Source organism: Tachypleus tridentatus, chromosome 3 (assembly GCF_004210375.1).
Source record: "Tachypleus tridentatus isolate NWPU-2018 chromosome 3, ASM421037v1, whole genome shotgun sequence".
In the NCBI taxonomy this organism is placed as follows: Eukaryota; Metazoa; Arthropoda; class Merostomata; order Xiphosura; family Limulidae; genus Tachypleus; species Tachypleus tridentatus.
In genome coordinates, this window is record NC_134827.1 from 84,851,897 (window position 1) to 84,872,988 (window position 21,092).

The 21,092-nt window shown below is 35.8% G+C and overlaps 1 protein-coding gene and 1 long non-coding RNA gene across 3 annotated transcripts in view; one reads left to right on the forward strand and one right to left on the reverse strand.

The window, feature by feature from the left end:
- Positions 1 to 20,713, reverse strand: part of LOC143247382 (Krueppel-like factor 7) — a 144,152-nt gene extending 123,439 nt beyond the window's left edge. The window contains exons 1-2 of one of the 2 annotated variants that reach the window (XM_076495377.1): positions 20,292 to 20,413; positions 914 to 987 (exon numbers count right to left, since the gene is read on the reverse strand). Coding sequence is in view for 1 of the 2 variants with exons in the window: in XM_076495376.1 (XP_076351491.1) it covers positions 20,292 to 20,396 (105 nt within the window). In the remaining variant the exon portion in view is untranslated. Of the gene's footprint in view, positions 1 to 913; positions 988 to 20,291 lie in introns of both variants that reach the window. The other variant, XM_076495376.1, reaches the window with a different exon arrangement.
- On the forward strand, positions 11,944 to 20,404 carry LOC143247383 (uncharacterized). Its single transcript, XR_013026536.1, has 3 exons — positions 11,944 to 12,159; positions 18,810 to 19,515; positions 20,270 to 20,404. It is a non-coding gene; the product is annotated as an uncharacterized LOC143247383 (long non-coding RNA).
- Positions 20,714 to 21,092: the final 379 nt, after the last annotated feature.

The window sequence follows — 21,092 nt, forward strand, 5'->3', positions numbered from 1 at the left end:
CGTCACTTTTTTTCTTGTCTGAGCAAAAATTTCACAGCAGAAATAAAACACAATAAATATCATATTTTGTTTATGCAAAATAAATTGTATAAAATAATAATTACTTAACTGAATGGAATTTGTTGAATATAAAGCAACGGCAGGTGGTGTTACGGATATACAGATGTTCCACGTGTATTCATCAAGTGACTCTCACGTGTAGTTTGCTCCAAATCCCGTTGATATAAATGGTATAGTTATCTCTAGTGTACAGGATACATACTACATGTTTGGATTACGTCTATATCATACGTAACTGTCTCTTGCTTTTTTTCTTTCTTTTTAAGTGTTAATAGTAAAGACCCTATATAACCCATTAACAGAGTATATGCTCAGTCAAAATCTATACGTTTTAGGTCAGAGATGGTTAACAGACTGATGAGGAAAATGCAATACATCTTTACATAAGTTTTAAGGAAGTATAACCTAATACGTACAGTACCTGGTAGCTCAGCAGTACGTCTGAAGCCTTCATCTCTAAACGTGGGGTTTAAGCCTCATGGTGGACATAATTTAGGTACATTATTGTGTAACAACTTTGTCTTGACGCAAGCTATGTGTTTTTAAAAGTGACAATGTATGACATTAAATAGTTATGAATGCTATGTACTAGCTTCAAGAAATCGTCTTTCTGTGTATTGTAAGACAATAAGGATAAATAATTAATATGCAGAATTATATACAATGTAATGAGAGAAAAAAATTAATATGGATTAAGAGTAAACTGGGCAGGTAAGAAACACAAACATAATCTGACAAAGTGAATGAAGCTCATTAAATTAATTTATCATAACAAGTCACTCCCTGTGCGAGAACATTTCAGAACTTTGAAATACATATAATTATGTGAACAGGTTATTAAACTTTTACCCACCTTTCACATATTACGAAACGTTTACAAGGTTTTCACTTGTTATCAACAGGTTACAACATTTCTTCAATGCTTTCCTATCCAAGTAAAAGAAGAGAATTATAAAAATTGTTCAGAATTTTCACATCCAGAATCAACAGATCATCGCAGTTCTTTAGATCTCTCATATCCGATTTGATAGATTAAAATACTTATTAAAAATTCTCTCTTGGCCCGGCATGGCCAGGTGGGTTAAGACGTTCAACTCGTAATTCGAGACTCGTGGGTTCGAATCACCGTCGCACCAAACATGCTCGCCCTTTCAGCCGTAGAGGCGTTATAATGTGACGGTCAATCCCACTATTCGTTGGTAAAAAACTAGCCCAAGAGTTGGCGGTGGGTGGTGATAACTAGCTGTTTTCTCTCTAGCTTTACACTGCTAAAATAGGGACAGCTAGCGCAAATAGCTCTTGTATAGCTCTGCGCGAAATACAAAAACAAGACTCTCTCCTCCAATTCAATAGATAGTGGTTCTTTCATATCTAATAAAACACATAATCATAATTCTTTCAGGTTTTAATGTTTTAGTCAACAGATACTAACAACTATTCACGACTTTTAGGTGTAAGATATGTAAATGTTAGGGCACTTCTGCGCTGCTTTGAAAAGCAATAAACTTCTTTGATTCTTTTAAAAACAGTCCAACAAAGAGAGAATAAGACCACGTGATTTTTTCCAACGACCAATGATGGAGAAATATAGATAAACTATTTTACACTGTATTTTCTTAACGCATGCAACAGAGAGTTTAAGGAAATCTCTCTCCCGTAAGGTGGCCCTGCATGGCCAGTTGGTTGAGGCAATCGATTCGTAATCCGAGGGTCGCGGGTTCAAATGCCGGTCACATTAAACATGCTCGCCCTTTCAGTCATGAGGGCGTTACAATGTGACGGTCAATCCCACTATTCGTTGGTAAAAGAGTAGCCCAAGAGTGATGATGGGTGATGATAACTAGATGTCATCCCTCTAGTCTTACACTGCTAAACTAGGGATGGCTAGTGCAGATAGCTCTCGTGTAGCTTTGCGCGAAATTCAAAAACAAACAAACAAAGTTTCTCGTGTGGCAGCCTACTTGCACATACTTATTCTTTCCTTGTTGATACATTCGCTGTACATGTGACATAAGTAAATATTGTTGATAGAGAAGTGCCAGTATTAGAAAGTTTTTATTTAATGTGTAAACTGAACACGTCATGTGCTGGTCATTAGCACGTCGTATAACAGATTTCAATTTCGTCTTGCACATTTATTGTGAGGGACAGTCATCGAGGTATGTAAATGTACAAAATAATTTATATAAAACTGTCACGTGACAGTTCTAGCCTCTTTTCCAAAGACAGTGAGTTTCACATAACGTACAACTACTTACATTGTCACGTGACTTCATTACACCAAATTAAAACACAAGTACCATGTTGCATAAAGAATTGTCATTATATTACGTTATATCTTTTATTCATTTTCCACCGCGCAGTTTTGAAAACAAAATTCACTAATCAGTAAGAAACTATTTTTCACGTGCCCTTCTCAGGTTGCTGGTGTGTTATGATAAATCACTGTTAAGTATTCCTGTCTAGGCTGAAATTAGTTTTACTGACAATATTCCTGATAATTATCTATAATAATACATTAATTAATGTAATAAAGTCAGTTGTTCATTTGTTGACTGTTTTGTGCTATAAACATGACAAGGGTTGATGGGCAGGTGGTTAGGGCGCTCGACTCATAATCTGAGGGTCGCGGGTTTGAATCCCAATCATTAAACATGTTCGCCTTTTCAGCCGTGGAAGCGTTATGATGTGACGATCATTCCCACTATTTGTTGGTAAAAGAGTATTCCAAGAGTTGGCGTTGGGCGGTGATTACTAGCTGTTTTCTCTCTAGTTTTACACTGCTAAGGCCCCCCGCTAGTATAGCAGTGTGTCTACGGATTTACAACGCTAAAATTAGGGGTTCGATTCCCCTCGGTGGGCTCAGCAGATAGCCGAATGTGGCTTTGCTATAAGAAAACATAAACACATACACGGCTAAATTAGGGACGGCTAGAGCTGATAGCTCTCGAGAAGCTATGCGCGAAATTCAAAATAAACCAAACCAAACCCACCCATCTGTAGCTCAGTGGTAAGTCGTAGGGCTTATAACACTGATTTTTTGTACCAGTTGGGGCACGCATACCCTAGCTGGAAGTAATGTAAATTAATGATTAATGAAAGGTTATCGCAGGACATGAAACTTTGTTTCTTTTCTACATAATTTTTAAAAATTCAAAACACCCATAAAAACAGCAAAACACAAAATGTGAAAATGTAAGTTCGAATGTATCTCCTCATGGATCTATCAAATCTCCATACCAAATTTGGTGAATATCCATCAACAGGGGCAAAGTAGTGGTAAAAAAAAACCCGCAGAAACACTCGTAAAAACCGCAAAATTGAAAATTGAAAATATGTTTTTTTGTTTTCTCACAGACCTAATGAACCTCCACATTAATTTTGCTGAAGATCCATCCACACCTTGCGAAGTATTTTTATGGACATACAATAAACAGTATTATTATATTTTTATGGATGGCGCCAGTGCATTAAATATGCATGTCTTGTGTATTCATGGCGTTATATCTACACCCTGAGAATAGAGAAAAATAAAGATCTCCGTGATCAGAAACAGAGATGAAAAAATCGTCACCCTTATTGCAAATCCATGTGCATGTAGGATAAAAATCTCGCAAAGTTGGGGATTGCACATTGCGCAATAAAAAGTTTTATCCAGTATCATATAAGCAAGAATTCCATTATGGTATATTTGATGTATATTTGTGCTTTGTGTGACGACTGTTTCAAGCTTTAGAGTTGTATCAATTCAGTATTAAATGAGCTCTTTAAAACTCCACACGCTCACAGGTAAAGCTACATGAGAGTAGAATTTTATCAATTCATACAGATAGAAAAACAGGCATTTGTTATCGTATCTGTGTGAAAAGATAAAATTTAACAACTACACAAAAGTAAGGGCAGTGAGTCACTGAAGTATAAATTATCATAAATGTTTTAGTTGTTACTGGTAACTGGTTTCTTAATGTAGTTGTTACTTGAATCAACACAAAACGGTTATTATTCATGCCCGTATACCACATGTATATGGTTTGTTCGAAACTAAGAATAAAACTACATGTTACGCTATCTGCTCTCTTCCTACAACGGGTATCAAAAAACAGGTTTCTATGGTTGTAAGTCCACAGCCATACCGCTGTGCAGTAGTGGGCTATATCATACTGAAACTGTGTATTTGTCCTCCGCGGGGACAGAGGTAAGTCCTCGGATTTACAATGCTAAAATCAGGGAGTTAATTCCTCTCGGTGAACACAGCAGATGTGGCTTCGCTCTAAGAACAATACACCAATACACACAACTATGTATTCATGAAAAATAACTGTACGCTTAACATTGTATTCTTTCTAGTTCTGAAATCATAGCTTTCAAATGTTGTATACAACTTCTCAGTAGCAAGGCGGTACGTCATCAAATTTACAACGCTAGAAACCGGGTTTCGATAACCGTGGTGGGAAGAGAGCATATAGTCCACTGTGTAGTATTGTGTTTAATTTCAAACACACGTAATATACTCTTGTATAGCTCTGATTCATAATCGATAAAAGGAATTATTACGAAGAATGCTGAGACAAAACATATACATTTTAATCGTTTCGCGGTTTAGATATTTACACCATTGCATCAAAGAAAGCAAAAGCCATATTGCTGTCGTAATTACTTATCTTATTGGTAGATTACAGCATTTTAATGCACTTATCAAATAATGATACTTTTTAAGGCAGGTGATTCTTCATGATTAAATCTTTATTTGTGATAACATCGAATATTTTGTCTGTATTTTAAAAACTTTGTTTATATTTATGTGCGTTTTATATAAATTTCCATCATCTAATTAAGATGTACTTCATATATATAAAATGCATATTATTGTACATAAAGAATTATAAATGTAATACTTGTTTGTAGCTAAGCATAAAATTATGCAATGGGCTATGTATGCTTTGCCCAGTTTCTACAGTTGCAAGTCCTTAGGTTTTGGCCTGGCATGGCCAATTGGGTTAAGGCGTTAGACTCGTAATACGAGGCTTGCGGGTTCAAATCACCGTTGCACCAAACAAGCTCGCCCTTTCAACCATGGGAGCGTTATTATGTTACAGTCAATCCCACTATTCGTTGGTAAAAGAGTAGCTCAAGCTCTTCCCTCTACTCTTACACTGCTAAATTAGCCCTCGAGTAGCTTCGCGCGATATTCAAAACAAACAAACAAAATCAACCGAAAAGTTTCTTTAAACAACAATTCAACATAACTGTTGGGCTTGTTGTACTTTTTTTACTTTCTAATAGTTTTGGTTTTATTATTGTTCAGAGAGCTCTCGAGTAGCTTTGCGCGAAATTCCAAAAGAAACAAACAAACCTTAGGTTTTATAATGAAAAAAACAACAACAAAAAGGTTTAATAAATATTAGGGAAGACTTATTTTCTGCCTATACTATGTCTTTCATATAAATATACAACGTGGGTGAAACGTATGAACTGGTCCAAATATGGATAACGGTGAAATAAATACTATATAATACAACTACATAACTTATTGGTAATTCTTTGCTACTCTAGCATGGTTTACACATTTAAGATGCTTGAAAAGTAATGCTTCATGAAGCAGTCTTATTATCATGAAAGAGAGAAACGTCTCTGTTTGTTTCTTTGTGTCATCTTAAGATTAATTAACTGTACTTTCACCCCAACATGCAATATGGAATACCAGCCTGACCTCTACAAGGACACACAGATTCGTGCTAAAGAATTTAAATTTAATATTACACAGTAAACACGGTGAGAATTAAACAATATATTTGCATTGTTTTCGAGATGAATAATAATTTTGCAATTAAAAAAAAACTGTACTGCCGAACAAGTACTCCATGTGAGTAACAAAGTGTACTAGTTCGACTATAACGTTCAGGCACGGCACAGTGAGATGGTTAAGGCACTCGACTAGTAATCCGAGGGTCGCGGGTTTGAATCCCCTTCACACTTTTCAGCCGTGGGAACGCTATAACGTGCCGTCAATCTTACTATTCGTTTATAAAAGAGTAGGCCAAAAGAGGCGCTGTGGGTGGTGATGACTAGCTGCCTTCCCTCTAGTCTTACACTGCTAAATTAGAGACGGCTAGTGCAGATAGCCTCGTGTAGCTTTGGGCGAAATTTAAAAAAACAAACAACTTGTAGCATTCCAAGATCAACTTCTCAACACTGGCCACATTCAGCGTAGTTGTTCAGCGTCCAGGAACAATCACAACCCACCATAAGGATACAGGATTAAGACAAATACAAAAAAACAATATATGTAATTCCTCGAAATTAAATTTATATTAAGTCAAGAATGTTCTTTGAAATAGTTGTTTTATTTTCATAACTTGCTTACCAAAATATACTGTGGTTATCCAAATACACCAGGTTCTTTACAAAAAAAACACAAGATATTCTTGTTTCTCTCTAATTTTAAAGCTATAGAGTGGGCTAAAAAACGCTGTATTTGTCGCAGCTATTGAACGGATATTAGTGTTATAATCCATCAAACGTACAGCACGAGGGCTATCTATGTTAGTCGTTCATAATTGAAATAATTCTTATTATTTATTCAAATAATCTCGTTAAACGGACAGATACTTCGTCCTTTTATTTTAATTTCAAGTAAAACCACACAAAGGCTATCTGCGCTAGCTGTCCCTAATTTTCAAGTGTAAGACTAGAAGGATGGCAGGTAGTCATCATCACCCAAATCTAACCCTTGGACTAGTTTTTTACCAACAACGGGATTGACCGTAACATTAGAATGCCCTCACGGCTGAAAGGGCCAGCATATGTGGTGTGACGAGGATTCGAATCCGCAATTCTCGGATTACAAGTCAAGGACCCTAACCGCAATAACTTATTTGTGATAAGTTGTTTCTTCATGCTGAGTCTGAGCAAGCAGGCTGTACAGAGGTCTGATATTATGTGTTCGAACAACAAAAATACAACTGTGTTTTCAAGACAGGATGTAGGGCATATATAAACAAATAAATAATTGTATGTTGGTTTTCCAGCAGCTGCGGACCGACTGCAAGCGTGCGTGACGTTCACCATGACAACTTTGTGATCCACCACAGTCTAAAGCTTCTGTTGCAAACCAATATATATTAATTATTTTAATATCGATTTGAAAGTTCTTAAAATTAAGTATATGAGAATTTTACCACGGTTTTTATTACACACTTAGCTCAATTGTTTTTATGTAATGCATTTCTTTCACTATATGGTTTCGTTTGGTTATTGTTTATTCCTATGCTAGATCCTTTATCTTTTAACTTCATCTGTATAACTCTGAGTTTTGTCTTTTCGTCCGACATTTTCTTTCATATTTTGCATTATGTATTATAATATGTTTTGGAATTCCTTTGCATTAACTAATATTAAGTTCGTAATATAATTTACCTAATTATTCGAGTCTTGTTTACTCTAATAGACTGTTCAAGTCACACTATATTATTAAATATTCTTTGGTACTGTGCTTGGACTACATCATAATTATATAGCTTTATAAGACGTGTATTAAATGCGACTAAACTTTTATTTTTTTATGTAGGAGATATTTTTTTTTTAAAAATGTCTCCCAACACTATTAGATATTAATCATTTTATAAAGTGAATCAGAAAATTATAGTTTTTGATTTCATGAGATATTGTTTGCTTTTTATCTGTAATAGATATCACCAACATACATTTTATTAGTAGGTGGCGCATGACACTTGTAATGAAGAAAACCTTTAACGCAATTTTATTTTGAAATATATAACCTTTCTGCAAGTAATATATAAAACTGATGAAAAAAAAGATATTATTTCGTTCAAAGACTTATAATACAGCACCGGCATGGTCAAGTGGGTTAAGGCGTTCGACTCTCCGTCACACCAACTACGCTCGTCCTTTCAGCCGTGGGAGCGTTATAATTATCTTGGTTAATCCTACTATTCGTTGGTAAAATAGTAGCCCAATAACTGGCAGTAAGTGGTGATGATTAGCTGCCTTTCCTCTAGTTTTACAGCGCTAAAGTAAGGAGAGCTAGCGCAGATAGCCCTTGTGTAGCTTTGCGCGAAATTCAAAAACAAACAGCTTCATAATAATTTCAGAAAAAAATAATTTTCCGAAACATATTGATAACGAAATGTCAGTCCCGACAAGGCCAGATGGTTAGGGCGCTCAACTCGTAATATGAGGAGTGAGGGTTCGAATTCTGGTCGCATCAAACGGGCTCGCCTTTTCAGCTGTTGAGGCATCATATATAATGTGACGGCCAATTCCTTTATTTGTTGCTAAAAGAGTAGCCCAAGAGTTGGCGGTGGGTGGTGATGACTAGCTGCCTTCCATGTAAAACTAGGGACGACTAACGTGGACAGCCCTCGTGTGGCTTTAAGCGAAATTACAAAAAGAACGAAATATCTGTCTGTTTAACCAGACTATTTGAATAAATAAAAATAATTATTTCATATTTCTAAAATCCTTTTTACGATGTCGAAACTCAGTAATAAAAGGAAAGTACGATGCAATAATATATTTAAAATATAAAATATGAAATGTTTATATATATATATAGACATTTGAGAATACCAAGTAGTGAAATAAAGTTCGTATAAAGCAAAATCATTATTGGTTTGGGTATCCACTCTTAGTAACAAATATCATCTCTAATTGTATTATTCGAAATAATGGACTAAACGCCAAGCAAAATTGTGGCTTCACTGCAATCTATACTTCGGGACTGTAACTTGAAATCATACATAAAGTCGAAGACAAATTCACTCCTCTCTTGCTAAGATTTTTCTTCACATCATTAAGCCTAAATACAAATTATTCTCGTCAGTTTGATGCAAGGTATTTTTTATAGCTACACGAAGAGCCAGAAAGAAAATGAGAGAGAGAATGGATTTAGTTCTGATAACTACTTAAAACATTCATATTAGAAATCCCTTTTTTTAAACAAAATATTAATGCCTGTTTTGCTGAGTTTAAAATAATGTCACAGACAAGCATCAACATAAGAGGGAAGAACTGTACATTATGTGGATGGTCCCCAGACCGTGGAGCAGAAACCTATTGATCTGCGTTTCCACGTTCGGTCAACGAACCAATATACCTTGAGCAGCTTCATTTATTCCTCGAAGTTTCTCGATCGAAGCATAGCTCTGTAGGAGAAACGTCGCTGTACGGCTGTTTGTAAAGAAAACATTTTCAGTTTGTAACATAAGCATATTTGTTATTTTGTGGTTGATGTAGGAAAGAACTTACGAATCAGATTCGAGATACGAACTTGTGATTCGTTAGATGATAAAAGGTCAGTGGTTTGTTTGTTTTGGGAATTTCGTGCAAAACTACACGAAAATTATCTGCGCTAGCCGTCCCTAATTTAACATGTAAGACTAGAGTCACTAAAGGAATGGCAGCTAGTCATCACCACCCACCGCCAACGCTTGAGTTACTCTTTTACCAATGAATAGTGGGATTGACCGTACATTATAACGCCCCCACGGCTGAAAGGGCGAGAATATTTTGTACGACGGGGATTCGAACCCACGGCCCTCAGGCTACGAGTCGAGTGCTTTAACCACCTGGCCATACCGAGTCCAAGGGGCTCATACAAAGTATTCTAGCTTATAAGACGTATCCCGCTAGTACAGCGGTAAGTCTACGGAATTACAACACTAAAATTAGGGGTTCGATTACCCTCAGTGGACGGAGCAGATAGCCCGATATTATTTTGCTATAAGACAATACATACACACATACACACACACTCTTGAAAGATATTTCGTCATAAAATTTCGTTATTTTTTTACAGACCTCAGAAATTTACGAAATTAAACGATCTGAAAAGATGCATTTATTTTATTTTAAATATCAGGTAATAGATTGTAAACAACAACTGAATGAGTAATAATGTGATGGTCAATCTCACTATTTGTTGGTAAAAGAGTAGCCTAAGAGTTGGCGGTGGGTGGTGATAACTAGCTGCTCTCCCTGTAGATTTACACTGCTAAATTAGCGATGGCTAGCGCAGATAGCACTCGTGTAGCTTTGCGCGAAATTCAAAAACAAACACTAACTAATTATATATATATAACATCTCTGTGGGTAAGTCTCTTCATAAAAATACAAATGATAAAAATGGGGTTATTATTACCTTTCCTTCTTTATCATTTGTATTTGTATGAAGAGACTTACCCACAAAGATATTTTCAAGTTTATAACAATGCTACATAGATTCTACTTTCGTGGTTTGCGACATAGCTTTCCAATCAAACAGATAATAATTCGTGATAGTAAAAACCAGATAAACCGCTAGTTACGGGCCTGATTAAACTATAACAACTTTTCTCCTTTACATATTAATGCCTTTCAATTTAAAAGAAACACGAATCTCAGTATTGCTAGTAATCACTGTTAAAAAAGGCATATATGTTGATAATTATGAGAGTTTATGGTTTGTAGCGCAAACTGGAGACCGTATTCATTGCTAAAAAAATAAATAGCGCATAACCTGGTTACCCTAAAAAAACGTGATTGGTTTTATTTAACGGCTTCATCATGATGAATAAAACAGTTGTTAACAGATTTAGAATTATAGACCTAAATCAGTTAGCAAGTGTAGTGATAATTGTTACAGTAATTCAGTCTCATGTGGAATTTGCTCCAAACCGTTTGTGACCCGTGAACTATTTTCGAAAACAGCTTTAGTAAACAAATTCCCCCCCCAAAAAAAAGTAAAAGTGATGTAGTTATTCCCCCTCGTTAAAACTGTGGCGAAATGACATAGTTATCGTTTAGCAATCTAAGATAAACCGAAGGAAAATTACAAGTAAACCTCATACAGGCACTATTAGATTTCTTTTTTCGATAACATTAGAAGACTGCGGTCGCAAAAAGCAAAACGCCTCGTCATTAAAACGCTTGTTTTACTTCTTTCTTTTTTTTTATAATCATTACAGTTCTTTAAATAAAATGGGCATTATTCAACAATGCGTTGTTCTAGAAAAAATATTGAAGATAATCTGGCTTACAACCCTGGCAATAAAAAAAGAAACAAAACAACTTTTATAAACAAAAATTCGCGTTCATACATAAAATATTTTCGTCAAAAACATAGGAGAGAAATAAAAATGCCCTGTAATAAATAAAATAGTACTAGTCTAAACCAAAGCACTTTTAGGAATATAAAATAAATAAATGTCCAGTAATTCAGCACTTGGCATTATAGACTAGAACTTAATACACGTTGGACTGCACACTTTTTAACACATTTCTAGGCTAACATCATCTGTTGTAATATGTGTAGACAAATTCTTATAAAATATTAGTTTAATTCCTTATATTTACCTCATATCTTTGTGGAACCAGTCACTAAAATAATGAATGGGGTAAGCTTAGGACGTCCGCCATTAATGATAGATAAATTCCAAGTGAAGAGAACATAATCATTTATCTAACAATTGTATATTACCGTTTCTTAATGATAGGATATATTGAAATTGCGTTCTATATTTGTGTAATAAAACTATTCTCTCAAGCATATGTCATATTTAAATAACTAGTCATTCAAAGAATGAAGTCCAAGCTAAACCCAGCAGTGAAGCGGGGAAGTGAGGTTCTATATTTAGAGGACAAGGATGGAGATTACACGTGTGTATGTCACACTTTATCCATGTGCCACATTTTTCTAACCGTTCTATCGACTGTCTGCACGCGCCCAACTGGCAATGAAATGCTTAGATTAGTGTGTTTACTACACATCACTTTGTTACCATGGCTATACTCCTAGAAGGCGCCTCATTGGCTGATACAACAAACAGTTACCATATAAGGTGGTAATGGATATTTCTGTATAGTAGTAGGTGCGTCATAGAAAGAAAAGAAAAAATAACACACGAAGTCCAAGAAGTTTATATAACTGTTTTGTCAGCTGTTGCGGTCCACTTCTTAGCTTGATATCTACCTGCGTGTGTGTCGTGAAAAGAGCTTTTACGATTGTGAAGCGTGGCATGATGGCTGTGAAAGTTTTATTTGTGCATTATTCCGATTGGATGTTCCTACAGCGAATCGTTAATCGCTTCTGAGCTTCTTAAGGTAAAAGTATTGTTATAAACAATGCAACAAGTAAGGACAGACAACAATAAAAAGGTTCGTACGACCATCTTATTCATGTAAAAGAGCGTCTGCCATGCAAGATATCTGGGGGTCGATCTACGGGAAATACAAAACAAGGTGATAGCAGTATGCATCTACAGGTAGGTCCGTTCGTTGGGGGCCCTGCATGGCCTAGCGCGTTAAGGCGTGCGCTTCGTAATCTGAGGGTCGCGGGTTCGCGCCCGAGTCGCGCCAAACATGCTCGCCCTCCCAAACGTGGGGGCGTTATAATGTGACGGTCAATCCCACTATTCGTTGGTAAAAGAGTAGCCCAAGAGTTGGCGGTGGGTGGTGATGACTAGCTGCCTTCCCTCTAGTCTTACACTGCTAAATTAGGGACGGCTAGCACAGATAGCCCTCGAGTAGCTTTGTGCAAAATTCCAAACAAACAAACCGTTCGTTGGTTCAGGTGGTAACTGTAAGTTAGATTTAATAAGTTACGCACATATATGAACACACATTTCAATGAAGGAAATACAGTAACCAGACCTGGACTCATAAGTGAACGAAACACATATCACTCACAAACAACAGCTGTTCGCATCTAGGGTCAAGACAGTTTGTGAAACTATCACAACAACAACAACAACGCAATATAGAGAGATGAAACAGTCTCGCTCGCTGCAAGCACTAATGATTTTTGTATGACGAATTACCATCTGTGTTTCGATAGGACAGCGATAAGTCTACGAATTACGACGTTGAAATCCGGCGTTTGATTTCCCCGCGGTGTATGCAACGGGTACCCAAGCGTGGTTTTAGTTCTTCACAGCTACTGTATATCATTTTAATTCTACTTGTTATCACATCAGGTATTCATATGCACAAAAATTTTGGTTTGTTTCGAATTACGCGCAAAGCTACACGAGAACTATACGCGCTAACTGTTCCTAATTTAGTGGTGAAAGACTAGAGAGAAGGAAACTAGTCATTACTACCCACCACCAACTCTTAAGCTACTCTTTTACCGATGAATAGTGGGACTGACTGTCACATAAAGTTCTCACAGCTGAAGGGCATGCATGTTTGGTGGGGCGGGAATTCGAAGCAGCGACCCTGAAAATGCGAGTCAAACGACCCATAACCACCAGGCCACGCCATGCCTTCATGAAAAGACATCATAAAAGAATATCTATACAGTCCAGGTACTATCTTTGTTTTCATACACAATCATAGCTCAAAAAGGAATATAATGTGTGTGTCTTATTAAATGTATTTCGTATTCCTTGAATACAATGCTTAGAAAATGTTCATAAATTTCACGGAAATACTACGCGATCAATCAGAAAATTACAATTTTTCAACAAACGCATTGGAGTGAAATCAAAAGTTCGAAATTTGTAGCACACAAAATGCTATAAACACTTTTAACGCGAAATGTAAAATTCAAAGAGACAAACCCTGAGATCTAACAAATAATCCCGTGGGGAAAAAAATTAAATAACTGGATACTGACGACGTTTTTGGTAGGAAGTAGCAATGACAAACGAAAAAAATCGTAAAATGGAAAAGATGGTGTTTTAAGATTCATTTTGTTATCTGAACCTTTAACATTGCTATTTTGCTTATTGCACTTCTTCAATTATATCTAGCCTTATTTAGAGTAAGCCTCACAGTATTCATTCACCGAGTATGTTCGAATTAACTGTCTTTCACTTCGAAAATTTCTTGTGTCTTTTATGTTGATTCTTAATGTGACAGAAAAACCACTATTGACGTATTATATCAGGAATTAATTTACCAAATCAATTGTTGCTTCGTATAGTGATTAACCAATAAGTTTATATTAACAAAAACATAAAAGATTACGGGACCTGGCATTGGCCTGGTGGTTAAGATACTCGACTTACAATCTGAGGGTCGTGGATTCGAATACCCGTCATCGAAAATTCTTGCTCTTTCAGCCGTGGAGGCGTTATAATGTGACAGTCAATTCCATTATTCGTAGCCAACAAATGGCGATGGTTGATGTCGACTAGTTGCTTTCCCTGTTGTCTACCACTGGTAAATTAGGGACAGCTAGCGCGGACAGCCCTCATGTAGTCTTACATGAAAATCAAAACAAAACAAATCAAACGTGAAAGCTAACATGATATAAGAATGGTTCTGTGTGAGGACGACAAATGGCGAAACAAATATTGTATGACATGTCACTTAATTTCTTTTTTAAATTTAATTTTGAAATACATATTAATTGTTTATATGGTGACATCAAATGTATTAACCCCACATATTAGACTTTGGACATGAAATCAGAATGTCACGTGACCTATGTCTAGAAGATTACAAATTAACCCGAGAGAAACGAAAAATTAATGGTAAAATTATTATAATATATATTTATGTGATCTAACCGAACTGATAATTCAGTTTGATGTTTCTTCATAAAATTTGATTTCATCATTCACTTGACCAAACTTACAGAAGGAACACGACTGATTAACTGTTATCGGCCTGGCATGGCCAAGCGCGTAAGGCGTGTGACTCGTAATCCGAGGGTCGCGGGTTCGCGCCCGCGTCGCGCTAAACATACTCGCCCTCCCAGCCGTGGGGGTGTATAATTACGGTCAATCCCACTTTTCGTTGGTAAAAAAGTAGCCCAAGAGTTGGCGGTGGGTGGTGATGACTAGCTGCCTTCCCTCTAGTCTTACACTGCTAAATTAGGGACGGCTAGCACAGATAGCCCTAGAGTAGCTTTGTGCGAAATTCCAAACAAACAAATTAACTGTTATCCACAAGTTGATAAAAAGAAATATCTTACTGACCCCTCTTCCATTGGGAAACGATGTCGATCATAAAACTTTACCTTCCCTCGAGTTGTTGAACAGAAATACACTTCCAAGGAAGACGTTTCATTGATTCAGTGAATCAGCTTCTCTTACTGACTCAAGAAGGATTTCGGTTTAGAGAATGTGAAGTTTTTCGAGAAGTTTTGATCAAACTGTGGTTTGACATCGATGACAAGGCAGGACGTCTCTAATGAGGATTTATATCCGTCATACTAAATGAAACCTCAATAACACGATTAGGAAAAACTTTAGTAATGCGGTTTAAGAGTTTGTACAAACTTCTTAGCAAACTTTCAATAAAACTTGGCTTTTCAAATCTGTGATATTAATCTCCTACATTGTTTATATAATTATTTGTTAATCACATAAAAAGAGGGTTAACAAGGGTTAAACTGAGCTTTTTCTCAATAATATCTTTGTGTTTGATATGTACATGGGATAACATCAAATCTCCTATAGATTAATTCTATCTAACAGTAAGTTGTCACACTTACCACACAATAAATCAAGTATATTTAAAGGTTTGTCTTTTACTTAGTTCATGTAGGTTCAATACTGAAAATAAGTATGGAAACTCGCAGGTAATGTATATGCAAAAGTCATAAACAATGAGTAATTGCAAATAAAGAGTCAATTTGTTTCACTACTAAAAGTTTATCATTGTATGATTATAAAATATTGTTCTAAATGTCCTGTATTAATCTTAATAATCCAGTCAATTTATATAACTCCATGCAGCCTAAAACTATTTTATTTTTGGTATCTAAAATTACTTTTACTTAGGGAATAGCATAATGGTTAAGAATCTGCATGTGTCTGTCAGCATTCAGGGTACCATCATTTTTATTTAGATTTTCAACACTATTAGATACAGTCCGCATTTATTTTGAGCGTCTAGCATGTTTCACTGTAGGTATATATATATGCATTGATATCGTGCAAGTGAAGAAAAATATAAATTTATATTCATTTGTTAAGATCATCCCCTCCCAGTTTGGCTTACACCATTGTTTTAGGTGTGAGAAACATTTCGATTTTTTTTTCTTTCTCTCTCGCAAAGCAGTAGCTTTTGAGTAATTACATGTGCATTAGGGTCACTTCGTGCTCAGAAGGTAAAATTAACACAGTTAGATTAGTAGGAAGATACTTACTGGATTGTTGCGTGTTATGCAAGGCGCTTACCATGAGTTTCTTAATACCACTTTTAAAAAGCTAAAGTTCCCCACCTTTACCAGTTTTATTCTTAAAAGCACTACATGCACGAAACGTTTTCATGTAGCTTTTGCTTAAGAATGAGACTTCAATTCAATCTATTGTAAGAAAACGTTTGTGATGTGGCATTTCTCTTCTGGTAGTCATGAGTGCATTGACCACACCACTGCTGGGAATAGTATGACTGCCTACATATTTATAGGCATTGTATTGACGTGTAACTACATTTCACTTTGAAAAAAAAATGTAAAATATAATCACATGATTCTACTCTGTGCAATCCGTACACGGGGGGAAGAAATTTTATAACATAACATATTATACTTATGCAATTAACTGTTTTTACTGTTACTTACACATTGATTAACTGTATAATTTGTAACAACTAAACAGTGTATTACCTGCTGTTTCAGCACATGAGTGACTTCAAAAATATAACATATCAACGCGTTAACTCTACCCATAATTCTCGTCAGTTTTGATAGTCTAAAATCTTAAAATTATTCAAAGTTTTCATTTTTTAGTGTTACTTATAGCTCATCCGCTTAACATATTTTGTACATAAAACCTTGAACCATAAGAACGAAACGTATAAATTATTAACAATTCCTGACACTACCGTTCCTATTAATCATAATAATCCGACAATGTAAGTAAGGCAATAAAAAACACAACTCATGATTCACTATTGGCTAGTAATCCGAGGGTCGTTGGTTCGAATCTCCGCCACACCAAACATGCTCGTCACTTCAGCCGTGGGAGCGATAGAATGTGACGGCCAATCCCACTATTCGTTGGCAAAAGAGTATCCAAGAGTTGGCGTGTGTTTTGTGGTGATGACTAGCTGCCTTCTCTCTAGTCTTACACTGCTAACTTAGGATCGGCTAGCGTAGATAGCTCTCGTGTAGCTTTGTGCGAAATTCAAACCAAACCGAAAACAATAATTCAGTATTCAAGGGACAGGTAAATATACAAACCTCCAATGAAATATTTAAAGCATAATAAAAACTAAAACAGTAAATTATTACAACAACGTGCAACTAAATCTACGTTTGGTACACAACATTACATTGCAAATAATACAACTGGAAACAGTTTAACATCAACTTTGATTATACTTTCTCAACTTAACACAAGATGGGTGTTATATGATACGTTGGTATTCATTTTCTTTTAGCCAAAGTATGCGTGAAATTATATCATTTTGTTAAACTTTTATTTATGTCTTACTATTAATGCTTTAAATAGTTAATTCGTACATTTAAAGCAGTAGTTTCCAAGCCTTTGTTTTCAATCTGCACATTTTAACGAATGTGTCGCATAATAACAAATAATTTTGTGCTTTGAATTATGTATGTGTCTGTTTTTTTTTATAGCAAAGCCACCTCGGGCTCTCTTCTGAGTCCACCGAGGCTGAGTTACGTAGATACACATGTATGTTTAATATATTTCATGATATACAGTGAGATATATTCCTCGTACACCTATATTTTGCTATTTAGTTTTTTGATGAACTTTCACCCCTGAAAGGGGTTTATATCTTACAATTTTAGGGTTACTGGCCACAAAAGGACGTGAAGTAGTTAATTGTGTCAGTTAAATAAAAACAATTATCACCACAGATTGCTCAACATAAGTGTTCCTTACTAAACTCTATTGCCCTCCAGCGGCATAGCGGAAGGTCTGCAGACTTATACTGGTAGAAATCAGGTTTTGATACCCGTAGTGGGCAGAGCACAGACATTTCTTTGTGTAGCTTTGCGCTTAAGTACGAAACAAACAAGTCAAAGTTCATTATTTTTTACTAGACGAGAGAGATATAAATTACGATGCTCACCACACTGTACAATAATACGAAAAGTAATCATTGTCTTAATGATGGAAAAGCAAAACATCGAAAGATTGAAAGTTAAACGAATTGTGACGTCACGCAACGAAATACTCAGATTCTGTGTTTCTAGAGAAACTGAATTTTTTGTTGATGTTTCAGCGTGACGAAAGTAGAAAGTGTCCAGAAATTATGTTTTAAAATTGTGCTTTTTTATTTTATACATAGAAAGAAGCTTAATTGCCTCAACTTACGTTATTTTATCAATTCATGGTATATGTTTTGTCTATCTCAGACGAGACAAAAATAGAAAATGTCCAGAAATCATACTATAATGAAACTGTTGCTTATATGATACTCGAAAAACTTTTTATTATGCGATGTGCAACCCCCAACTTCGCAAAATTTTTATCCTATGTGCATGCAGATTTGCAATAAGGATCACGATTTTTCTGTTTCGCCTCCGTTTTCCGCCACGAAGAACTTTATTTTTCTCCATTTTCAGAGTGCAGATATGACGTCATGAATACGTCAAACGCGGATCTAATGCACCAGCGCCACGGGTAATTGAAATTAATCTTTCTACTTACGAAATAGTAGAAGTGATCTTCCAAAATATAACTTTTAGACTAAATAGGTAAATCTATAAACATCCTTACGATTACTTGTATTCAAAACAAACGTTATTTACTTTTATTACATAAGTAGAAACACGCGAACCTTCTTGTGATGTTAAAAAAATGTATATTTGTATTTTATAGATAGTAAGGAGCTTCAATGGCTACTAGCATCCTGTTAAACCATCGAAGACACATTGTATCAAAATGAGAATATTATGGTAGCAGAACAAGTTGTCGACAGTAACTTCAACATTCAGAGAAAAAGAAAATCAATCGTAACATTACTAACATAAATGCATCAACTCTGTAGTGTAGTCTCCATTTTAAAATGTATTTTCGAAAATCTGGAATGTTCAAAGCACACCCCTCCTCTCTGCATGGATTCCAAATCCTTCCAGTGTATGTTGACGATGGCTTTCCAGCGATCGTACAGATATCCCGTTTCATTCACTGTTCGAGATGACGAGAAACCCATTTAAAGTAAAAATATATCTCAAGACGGCTGGTACGGGTATTAAAACGTTTATAAAAAATAAAGTAGAAAACAACGTTTTGATCTTCTAAGGTTGTCTTGCGGTTAATCGTCTTGAGATACGTTTCATTCACCAGTTCCTTGAGGTGTACGACGGTTAAGCGGATTTATCGTAGATGAAGTTTCTATTTACATAACTTTTCCCGTCCTTATGAAGGAGATCCTTCTAGATTATTCTTCGCTACCATTTGTTGTCCGGGCCACATTGACGGTTTTTTGCCACTGGCTTTTATGTTGAGAGCTGTCACCTGTTGCAAGACGCTTTCTGCCTCTCATTCACGAAATTAAATTATCCCAACAGGATTAAGCACATGGGTAATGTTATATTGGAAATTCTAAATCTTTGGTTTGTTCACATCTTTATGACACGAATCTATGAATGTTTTGTGTTAGAGAGGATTGTTAAATAACTTTCCTAAAAAGTTATAAATATCACACACTCCATCATGACTTCATACCGACTATAGGTGTCACGTTAGTTGCTCAATTGCGTATTGCATTTTAATATAAACTACTAAATTATCTGAATGACGAACAAAAATTAATCGAACATTAATTACGTAACTTTCATTTCTCTCACGTTTTTATAAATTTGATCATCTGAAGAAATAGCTTGTGTACGTAAGTAACTTAAAAATAAGTTCCATCATGAAAAGACGACTAGTTCAGTAATATGTCACTGAACCTTATAGAAAAACGCTATTAAAACACGAATAAACAAACAAACCATAAAATCAGATCCAGCAAACTCCAAACTTTGAACTGATACACTATTATAAGTTTTAGTTTTCCGTGTATTGACTTGTAACATTGTATATTAATTCGGTCTTATATTGTTAGTTCACTTTTTTTTATCAAAGTTCCGTTAATGTTTTCCCGTACATTAACAGCTAATATATCCCAAAACTAAGCCTTACACCAAATACGAGTCTCATAAACCTTTATATCCATTATCTTATGGAAGCACAAAAACATCGAAGAGACATGCACGTAGAAACAACATTATAAAATAATCAATATAAATTGTGTAAGTGTACAGAACATTAAATCAGTATTGTCTGTTTTGCAGTATTTGTATGCTAATATCGTACCTGCTGCCATCTGTCCTCCAGGGACAACTGAGATGAGAAGTAGCCCGTATCGTGGACAACTTGAAGTTCTCGGAAGATATTTCCACTTGGTAGGATGTCCATCATAACCAGAAAACCACAACCTATCAATTGACAATTTCTACTGTCGAAATGTAGGAAGGCAACAGTGGCAAGTTTGTTGAATAGTACAATTTAACAAAGTTAGGCCAGCTACCACTCAAACAAATACACTGGATTCTTCCTGGATCAAGGTCCTACCAACTACAGCTTCCTCCAGTCTATATTGGCAGCAGAACACCCGAGATTCACACATATTTTGAGTCCCGAGTCTGAAAATGATTTGCCTCACGCCATACGCACTGACCCCGACTCCTCTAGATCGCGCCAGTGTATATGGCTGGTGCTCCATACGTTCAGCTACTCTGTGCATTTAGCCTCGCTACCAGTAATCAGCCGTACGCACGTAAATGTACTGTGTTCGAGAGTAAGGAAGCTCACCACAGCTTCATACAAGAATCGGATGACGAGAAGAAACGAACTAATAACAAGTAAAAAAAGTAGAATGCGAAACAATTATTACCAGAGAACAGGAACAGAAAATGAAGCTAATTACAAATGTATCACAAAATATACTAAACATTCATTACATTCTTCGTACATAAAGCTGATATTATCCAACAAGAGCATCGTGAAACACCAAAATAAACTTTAAGTTACCTCCCATTTCATAAAACAAACAATAATACTTCGTTTTAAATCATGGGTGAATGAAGGCAGAAACTCCAAAATAAACTTCGAGTT